Raw genomic sequence first — 11,013 nt, 5'->3', positions numbered from 1 at the left:
AGACAGACAGACAGACAGACAGACAGACGAATGGATGGAATACAGACAGAGAGATAGCTAGATAGCTAGATAGACAGACAGACAGACAGACAGACAGACAGACAGACGAATGGATGGAATACAGACAGATAGATAGATAGATAGATAGATAGACAGACAGACAGACAGACAGACAGACAGACAGACAGACAGACAGACAGACAGACAGACAGACAGAGAGACAGACAGACGAATGGATGGATGGAATTCAGATAGATAGATAGATAGATAGATAGATAGATAGATAGATAGATAGATAGATAGATAGATAGATAGATAGATAGATAGATGGACGGACGGATGGACAGACAGACAGACAGACAGTCAGACAGACAGACAATAAGTTGTTTTTGTGCTCTACTGTAACAAGTGTGTGTCTGTTTATTGGCTCAGAGCCGTTGTGGTTTTATTTGATCTGAGGGCTTCAGAAGTGATTTTCTTTGTTCTTCATGAGGGAATGTGGGTCAGGCCTGATGTATGTTTGAGGAGCATCTGCCACAGAACAAGGCTCTTCATAAAACATGGCTTGATCACAACTCCTCTCTTGTTTTGGTTTTTTTCCCCTTGAGCTGTGTGCCAAGAACCGACTGGAAACTCTTACAGACCCATCCAAGGTCATGAGACCTAATGAGACGTGAAGACTCATCCGTCATCGCACTAAACCCTGATGCGGGCGATGCATTTCAAGTGATTAGGCCGTGAGCGCTGTGGCTGATGTTGATGGAGGGTCGTGTTTGTCTTGAGCTGCCGTGAGGGTCTCTTCTCTCCTGGATTGCTTACATTGGCGCTCAGGGATACTTGGAGAAGTCCTCTATTATCTGAGCAGCAGTGCAGGTGACAGCTTGTCACTGAGCGCTCGGCTCATGAGACGGAGAGAGAGAGTCACTGGACGGTGTATTAAACTCGGTCGTATTTAGAGTAGTAGTCATTATGCTGATGTCTAATAATCGGGACAAATGAGCTTCACTTTCAAATGCACAATCTTGTTTTCTTCCCACAGTGCACGCTGGTGTACGAGTCGTCACATGGAAGTGTTAATGACAAAGACAACGGACCAATAATGAATGCTGGTGAGTTAAAGAATACTTTATATTTTGTGTTTTTTACTCATATGCAGCAAAGTTTGGAGAAAGAGTTTGTGAAATCCGCCATCTTTGCTTATGGCGACTCATTTCCTCTGACAGGTTGTTTTGAATCAGTCACCCGACGCATAAATGTCATGTGACACAACACTCACAAAAAAATCAACAATGCTGATTGGCTGATGGCATCACAAAAATGTACATGATGCCAAAAAAAAATACGTCCATGTCGCACTTTTAAGAAGGAATTAGGCACTAGCAATACACTTATTCTACTGTTTAAAAGTTCAAAAAGACTTTTGTATTATTTTAAAAGAAATTAATACTTTTATTCAGCAAGGATGCATTAAACTGATCAAAAACGACAGTAAAGACTTATATAATGTCACAAAAAAGATTTCTATTTCATTTATGAATATTAAAAAAATCTCCAAAAATATTAAGCAGCACAACTGTTTTCAATATTGATAATAAATGTTTATGAGCAACAAATCAGCATATTAGAATGATTTCTGAAGGATCATGTGACAATGAAGACTGGAGTAATGATGCTGAAAATTCAGCTTTTTTATCACAAGAATAAATTACTTTTTAAATATATATTACAATAGATCGCAGTGCTTTTAAATTGTAATAATATTTAAAAAAATTTTACTGTGATTTTGATCAAATAAATGCAGCCTTGGTGAGCAAAAAATACTTTATTCAAAAACATAAAGAAAATCTTATGATCCAAACTTTTGAATGATAGTGTATAATATAATTTCCAGTTTATGTTATTCAAATATATTTCATCCGAATGCATGCTTTACATTGCTGTCAGTGGTGAATATGCTTTTTGCAACCATCTTCCATCAGCGGTTAACTGGGTCACGCTAACTAGCCAACACTAGTTCTCATGCTCTGCAGCAGCCATGCAGAATTCACTGATACATGTGATGTAATTTGTTAAATATATGAGTGTCACAGCAAAGGGTCTGAATACTTAGGACCATGTGATATTTCAGTTTTTCTTTTTTAATAAATCTGCAAAAATGTCAACAATTCTGTGTTTTTCTGTCAATATGGGGTGCTGTGTGTACATTAATGAGGAAAAAAATGAACTTAAATGATTTTCGCAAATGGCTGCAATATAACAAAGAGTGAAAAATTTAAGGGGGTCTGAATACTTTCCGTACCCACTGTATTTGATTTTGATCAAACTCCATCAAAGAGTTATATTTCATGTATGGATCAACTTTGTCTCAGAGGTTTCTTTTCAATTCTTTAGAAGAAATGCAAATGACGCAGTTGTTGAACTAAAATCAAACTATAGAGCTAAAAAAGAAAGCTCAGATCATTCAGGCTCCAGAGAATCTTATGAGAAATTTATGAGTTCATATTGAGTTCTTTGACTTTTGTTCACATGCTTTTGTGCCTTGGCGAATTTGAGCAGTTTGTGATCCCTGCTGAAACTCTAGAGATGATGCATGATGCCTTTTCTCTGGAAAACAGGAGGCCTGAGCAAACATGCTCACTGTTTAAGCTCATTACTGTCTAGGAAGCGATTTATAATGCAATCTGGTTACAGTTGGATATAACACCCAAGAAGTGACGTCATTTGAACTGCATTCGCCTTATTAAATTGATCAAAAATGAGACTTTATAGTGTCACAACGATTTCTATTTTAAATAAATGCTGTTCTTTTGACCTTTCTATTCATCAGTGATCACAAATGATTTTCTTCTGTGTTTATTCCTAGAAAATAACACCCCGATTTGTGTGATTTTACGACATTATGAAAAGAATAGTAAATAAAACATCTCATATGACCTCCTGTGGTGGACAAACAACATTTAAAGCACCTTGTTTTTTTAAATGAGCATTGTTGACTATTCTAGGAAAGTTCTCTTGGAATAAATGGTACTTAAGACTAAATATGTAATCATAAATAGTGTTGTTTTAATTTAGCATGTTTGTTTAGTGTATTTTCGGTCCAATTATGTGGTTGAGCTATGAAATAATCTGTAATGGAATCATTAAGTAGAGTCAGAAGCAGAATTGTTGAATTCAGTGTGATTCCCATCTGTATTGTTGAGGTTATGAAGTGAATTCGGCAGCGTTTGATTGCCGTCCCAGTGAGCAGTGTGATTGCTGAGGATAAATAACAGCCAGCAGCGGTGTGAAGTGCAGCTCATTACTTTAATTACCTCAGGTAACGTAGCAGATTAAACAGTATTGGGGGAATACGGTAGTTTTCAAGCCATTTCAGTTTAGTCTGTGTAAATTTGTTTTGCACACTAAGAAGAGAGTTGGGATGTGTCAGATAGTTTTTGGCACATTATTAGTGAGTGGATAGACCCGAAGTCTCCGGATGAGAAAAGTTCCCCAAGAAGCAAACTCTGTAGAAGGTCATTTCTTTATTTATGAGCTGCTGTGATATGATGGATGGAGGGGAAGTCGGGAACGGCAGACAAATCTCTCTAGAAGTCCAGGGTGTTATCTTCGTATCTGATGTTTCGCAGTGTTTATTTGTTGTCGTATCTGTAACCGTATTGAATGTCATTGCGGCTGTTGTTTTAGTCACGCCGCTGCTTGTCAAAATATGTTAGTCTCTGCTGCTTCGGTAAGAGTGACTAATGAAATTTGTCCTCATCACCCCGACCCCTGTGCCTCAACACGAACTCAAAGCACAGTCATTTCCCTAAGAGCTTGAGCAGGCAGAGATGCTGCGATCCGATTGGCCGTCGGATTAGAGGGCGGAGTCAGAGGTTAATCCTCTTCTGTGAAGAACTCAGCGCTGGATGAGGGAGTTTGAGTCCGCCTCTCCTCCGCTGGAGGTCACACATCCATCTGTCTCTGTCTTCACTCCACATCCTCAGCCAGCCTCTGTACTTTCTGGACACATTAAGGACATGTAACAATTTTGGTGGTCTTTTTTTTTTTTTTTTGCAGTGGGGTTCAAATGTCTGAGACCACTTGTGAAATTTGTTTTAATACAACATTTTCATTATAAATGAGCATGATGTCTTTTAGTATTTTGGAGTGTCCTGTTTTTGCTTAAAGGTTTATAATTAATGTCTGAAGATTGCCACTGAATTTAATAGGTCTAAATGTTCATTTTCATATATCACAAATTCAATATATATATGTGTGTGTGTGTGTGTGTGTATATATATATATATATATATATATGAAGGGTTCAGATGCAAAAGCCTTTAAGTGTCATCTGAAATTGTCTTCTAAAATTAGCATTGTTATCAGGCTTCTATATTTAGGTTCAGTATTTTTACTTAAATGGCAATATATAGGTCCTTTTCTATGCCTTTTAAGTAAAAATGCTGAACCTAAATATAGAAACCTGATAAAAATGCAAATTTTAGAAGACAATTTCAGATGACACTTAAAGGCTTTTGCATCTAAACCCTTCATATAAACAGTATATTTCGGCGTGGCATGGAGGTGATCCGTTTGTGGCACTGCTGAGGTGGTATGGAAGCCCAGGTTTCTTTGACAGTGTCCTTCAGCTCATCTGCATTTTTTGGTCTCTTGTTTCTCATTTTCATCTTGACAATACCTATATATATATATATATACTCCAGTAATCAAAAGAATAACAGTTGCACAATGGGTTTAGATTTGACTACAAATACTGCCAATGTGTGTCACAATGTTATGTTGCATGCAAAATGTGTGGCACTGCTAAATATTAAATTCTGGTCATTTAAAAGGTCATTTTATTGTTATGAAGATATAGTTTAAATATATTTATAGATATTAATATATTTAAATTATCATTTAAAAATTATAATGTACATTTCTAATTAATTGTTACATACAGGGGCAACACAACAAATTTAGCTACTTTTCATTATAAGTTCATTTTAATCATTTTCATTCCAGCCTTTGTGTTTGTTAGTCAGACTTCTCTGTTGTATACTGTATATACCACATTATGTTTCAAAGCCCCATGTTTAAGCTCTTAAAGAGTAACAGTAGATTTTTTTGTATTTAATAAGAATCTCATGCTGCCACCACAAAGGCCAAAAATAGTGAAAATGTCCACTATTTAAGCAACTCTATAATGAGGAAAAGTAAATGCTCGGTTGAGACCTGCAGATTTCCCCTCAGGTCCTGCTCTGTTGACTCGCCTGTATTGCCCAGCGTTGACGAGAAGCAAGATTTCATGCCATAGAGGAAATAACTTCTCCCACTGCCACCTCACACTTCTGATAAGAGCGTGTTCTGCGCTCTCATTCACGGCTATCCAGAACCATTCCCTCCGTCTCTCTTCACAGGACTTAGTTAGCAGCTCTTAAGGCAGTTTAAATAGCGCTGTGGAAAGTAGAAGGCACTTTTCAAATGCTAGGATATCTGTCAGACAACAAAAAATATTTCCAAGTCTTCTGAAGTCACACAATAGCTTTGTGGAAGGAACAGACTGTCGTTATTCACACTCCTTTGCCTAATTGATCACTTACTGTACAATATGTCTCACTTAATGTCTCTCTCTCTTTCTCTCTCTCTCTCTCCATCAGTGTTTAAGAACGCGGTGTGTAAGGTGTACAGGTTTCAGACAGTGGACAGTAAATGGATGTTGGTTCGGGAGCAGATGGCGGAGTGTACGCTGTCCTTCAGCATCCCGAAGCAACTCATCGCCCTCTACATTCAGGAGGACACCTGCAGGTAAGAGCCATTCAGAGGCGTCAGGGCAAACAGGACAGGAGGAAGTAGTGAAGCAGACTTTGAGATTGTTAAAGCGGCACAAAAAGTAATGAGTTGTGGGTGTAATATCAGAGTTAATTTGCCTACTGTATAAACTTCTGCTGTGGCTGTTTAGTGCAGTATCTGCTGTGACGAGCCGCCTTCACTGTAAAGATGATAGCCGGTCAATACAGTGTTGTGTTATTCTGTTGTTAAACTGTGAAATCAATATAATGAAAACTAGATTTTTTTTTTATTCATGTGGCAGATCCAAAGTACCTTATACTGTCTTCAAGCAGTTTGTGTGCTCAGTGAGAATCAAACCTGAGTCTGCGACCAGGTGAACTACAGGAATATTCATTAATGCATTTTAATAGTGACAGTTTTAGCATTTGCAACAAATGCAACTTGTTTATTTTGATAAATGTCACATATTTTTCTGTTATATATACAGTAACTGAAATATTCTTCAATAACAGTACCATGCAGTGTTTTGGAAAGAAGTGTCTTCTGCTCACCAAGGCTGCATTTATTAGATCAAAATATGTTCAAAAACTGTAATATTGTCAAATATTATTACAAATTAAAATAACTGTTTTCTATGTGAATATAGAAATGTAATTTATTCCTGTGATCAAAGCTGTATTTTCAGCATCATTACTCCAGTCTTCAGTGTCACATGATCCTTCAGAAATCATTATATGATATATTCTGCTCAAGAAACATTACTATATTGAAAACCGTTGCTGCTTCATATTTTTGTGTAAATTGTGATACTTTTTCTTTGGTAAATAGAAAATTCAAAAGAGCAACATTTGAAGTAGTAACAATATAAATGTTTTATTGTGCTTTTTTGCAAAAAAAAGAAAAAGAAAAAACATTTTTTATTTCATTTTATTGAAAAAAATTAAATAATTCTTACCGACCCTGAACTCTCAACACAGAAAAATGGTTGTATTGTCTAGGATAGAACCTATAAAGCACAGTAGAAAAAATACTAAACTGACCTTTTTATTTAAAGAAAAATTAATAATTGAATTTGAACAGGTATGTTATGTGATCTGGAATGAGCATCAAAGCTTAAATTTTGCAGTTGTCATGATCAATCAGCAGGTCTTGTTTGGCTCTGCGTGAGAATGAATAAGCGGCAGAAATATTGAACTAGTGTATAATTATTTTCCTGTTATTGTGATTCATACAATATACATTCACTAACTCAATGTAAAGTGCAATTTCACAGTTGCAGTGTAATGATGGTTTAGCTATTCCACAGGGAGAAAAGAACTGTGATTTGTTTTAAAGGGATACTTCACCCAAAAAATGATCTTGTCATCATTTACTCACCCTCATGTATGATTATCTCTCTTTCATGCTTCTTAGTTTCTCCTTTATGTTATAGAATGAAAAAACTGAGTAAATGATGGCAGGATTTAAACTGTTCCATTAATTTGCGGTTGAGAAGAAACCGATCTAGTATCCAGATCTGGACGAGAATCTGTCTGTAGGAAAGTCACAAAAAAGTCTATTATATCGTGATCTGAAATCAGCAGTGAATATCATACGAATGTCCTGTGGCTGAAGTATGGTGACTGCATTGTGTGGTAAGATCCCTGGCGATTCCCGCTCCTAGAGAACAGGTTCAAGTGCAGGTTGAGCGAAGCTGGAATTGTTTGCAAGAACGAATGCGACACAAAAGGCGGTTTGAGCGAGATGCAGAGCGCTTGCAGAGCGAGGGTTTATTTCAGAGATGGAAATGGCTGTTTTAGAGCTATACTTAGCCTGCACTAAATTATTCAAGGATGTTTAACACTTCAAAGGAGAGTGCCTGTCCTCTCTCTCGGAAACTCAACCACCCTCCCTCTCTCCTGCTTTTCTTTCATTTTACCATTGCATTCTCTCTTCCCTCCATCTCATTGTGGAAGAGCTGTAACCTGAGCGTTAGAAGAGAATGGAGTCGCATGGAAGCGCGAGGTGACGAGAACAAGGGCGCGACGCAGGAAACCTTCAGTGGAAAGCTTTCTAATGCACAGCAGTCAACAATGCACTCCGACACAATGCATAGATGTTTTTAAAGAAACCGCACTGCTCAGTTCCTGTGCGTTTCAGTCAGATGAATGTGTGATCACACAGCTCAGTGAAAACCTGTGGACGTGTTTACAGATGCTGCAACAGGAGATGTTTTGGGGTTTCTGATGGATGGATGTGACATGACCACCACAGTTCAGTGTGTTCATGCTCGTCCACGTAGACGTTTCATCAGATTCTAATTTATATTCCATTTCAAGACCGGAAGTTAGCAAGCAGTATGCAGAATTCAAAATCTAATATATACACAACACTAATATACCTTATATCTTCTTATTAAAGAAATTTTGATTCAAATATATATGTTGTTATTTTATGTAGCAGTAATCTACATTTTGGAATGTGTTCTATTATTATTTATATTATATATTTAATAAAAAATGAATGCATGTTTCTGTTTGTGGAAAAAGCAGATATTTAATGTTTTTATATTTATATTTTTATATATATTCAAATCTACAGTTTTTGTATTTAATAATTATATACATTTTATAATTGTATAATATATTTAAGATTATTTTTTAATTGAAATTATATGTAAGCATATATTGCATTTCATAATCATATACACAATGATCATCAACACAAATAAGTGAGTGTGTGTGTGTGCATTTTGGTTTTCTATGCTTCTAATATTTGAATTATTGTTTTATTTAATTATTGTAAAATAATATTATAAATGTATCTTTTGTAGTTTTGTATTAATGTAACTATATAATGTTTATACTTTAATTTACACATTAAAATCTAAGATTTATTAAATATGAATAAATAATGAAAAAATATTATAAATTTAAAAGTATATTGTATAGTATATAAAAAAGTATATATTATATTCATATTCTCAATAATATAATGTCATATTTTGATATTTTTAATTGAAAAAAAATGTGGACATTTTATAGTGCTTTATCTCAAAATGTGAAAAAAATATTGGCTGTGGTTTATATTTTTTTAAGCAATGTACTTTTAGTGAAATATGTCTAATCAGAATATGTACAGTATATTCTGCATATGAGAGAATAAATAGGCACAATTAGTCACATTTTTATTTATACATTTTTTTACCAAAACTTCGGCCACTGTGTGGAATTTCTTTGAATTGCAATTTAATAAATTCCACTTACTGTCAGTTGGTTTTGAGGCCAATTCAGTTCAAATATCACACTTGTAAACTGAATGGAGTCTGTTCTTAAATTCAGGATTTTGTCCAATCCTTGCACTAAAAGCTAGATGAACCATTTGTGATCTTGTTTCTCACCGCAGAGCAGCAAGCTGAACAATCTCACAGCTTCATTTGCTCTTTGTTTCCAGCTCTCGCTCTTTCCCCAGAGTCTCAGTTTTTATGTACATGCACAACAACACTTCTCAGCATGCACAGTAATCCGCGGCAACTTCCCAAAGTCGACAGGTATTAGCATAGGCATGTTTTCATCTGTCCAGGCCGTGAGGGTGTTTGGCCATTGAAGAATCTGAGATCATTAACTCGGCGGGACACACATTCCCAGACTGGAGCGCCCATAGAACAGACCCTGCTAAGCAATTATCATCATGTGTGCATTATTCAGCGAGGCTATTTGGCCTCAACACCTGCTCTCCTGCTACAGGCAGGTAACTCAAGCAGCCATTTCTATCCCTAGACATCTAATTATCGGCCCGGGCGCCGCGGTCACCTTTAAGGCCGTTTCAGCTGCTGTTTTGGCTCTGGTTTAACCACAATCGCATATGATTCAAAGAAAAGAGATATCATGTCTCAAGTAATCGAACGCAATGTGAGGCTGATGTTTTATCATTAGCGGTGTTTGCTAAGCATCATTGTTACTGTTCTGATTCTCATCCGCCCACAACACAGACGAAACTCACATTATCTTCAGCAATTGTCAAACACTAGTGTTTGTTTGTTATGAATGAGACCTTTTGTTTTTCTGTCGCTTTCATTGGACTGACGTCAATGGAAATTCACAGTGTCGTTCACTGCATGTGTCCTTCAGAAGTCAACATGACATCCAAATTGGACCTATTTTCTTGTGTAATGCGCATTCCTGCTTTTATTTCTTTTGCGTGATTCATCGCAAAAATGTCCAGAATTTTCATGTCTTCATCATTTTTAAAAAACAAATAAGCTCTTCACCTCTGAATTGACTTTCCTTGTCAGTTGACATAGCTAGTCTTATTTATTTTCTATGCAACCCAGTTAGTTCCTGATGCATATATTGAGGCCCTGGCCTATGCTTGTTTTCCTCTGTAAGTATCTGTTTATCCTGAAATTACATTTAATATTGAAAGTTAAGTGGGTTTTAAATGCCATCATGTTGACTCTACAGAAATCAGCCTTTGGAAACCAAGAGGTCAAGTTTAAAGTAATTATGTCCATTTATCCCCCTGCTGGACTCTATTGTAACTAAACAATTTTAGGATCAAAAGTGATCTTTCTCCATTCAAAAAGCTAGCTATTCAAAACTAGCAATGTATTTAAGAAATGAAATAGCAGACTTTATTATAATAGATGTTTCACCAGTGTCTGATATTTATTTACGTATGTATAAAATTAATTAAATAAAATAAATACATTTCTTTTTAATTCTTTGATTTCAATATTTCTTGCAAGACAAAGCATGCAATTTAATGATGTTTTGCCAGTGTCCAGAATGTATTTATTTATTGTAAGACTTTTCAGTGCATGAAAGTCTGAAGTCTTAAAATAAACAGCATTATTAGCATAATAGCATTGTTACATTATATTATAATAGATGTTTTGCCAGTGTCAGATATTTAATAATTTATTTATTGTAAGACTTTTCAAAGCATGAAATTAAAAAGCATGACATTCCCCCCTGTCTGCTGTCTTCGAAGATATTTATGTATTTATTTAATTAATTATTTTTGATTATTTTTTAAACAAAGCATGCCATTGGTTTATTTTCCCCTGTTTTTGACGAAGTAAAATAGCAAACATTTAATTTTATTTCCATGCATGACACAAGTGCCCAGTATATACTAATTAATAATATTATTTTTTTTGTCATTGTTTATTATTTTACTTATTTCTTCCATGTCTGCTGTCTTTGAAAAAATAGCAATTTTCATTATATCTTATAATAGATGTTTTGCCAGTGTCCGAAA

The 11,013-nt window shown here is 35.6% G+C and overlaps 1 protein-coding gene across 1 annotated transcript in view; it reads left to right on the top strand.

Moving 5' to 3' along the window:
* Nucleotides 1-11,013, top strand: part of LOC107598548 (type II inositol 3,4-bisphosphate 4-phosphatase) — a 164,806-nt gene that overhangs the window by 72,979 nt on the left and 80,814 nt on the right. Inside the window, exons 5-6 of the mRNA XM_016289922.1 lie at nt 1,040-1,109; nt 5,640-5,787. Coding sequence (XP_016145408.1) covers nt 1,040-1,109; nt 5,640-5,787 — 218 coding nt within the window. The remainder of the gene's footprint in view (nt 1-1,039; nt 1,110-5,639; nt 5,788-11,013) is intronic.

Source organism: Sinocyclocheilus grahami, unplaced genomic scaffold, assembly GCF_001515645.1.
Source record: "Sinocyclocheilus grahami isolate Dianchi unplaced genomic scaffold, SAMN03320097.WGS_v1.1 scaffold252.1, whole genome shotgun sequence".
Taxonomy (NCBI): domain Eukaryota; kingdom Metazoa; phylum Chordata; class Actinopteri; order Cypriniformes; family Cyprinidae; genus Sinocyclocheilus; species Sinocyclocheilus grahami.
This window is presented reverse-complemented; position numbering and strand designations above follow the sequence as displayed.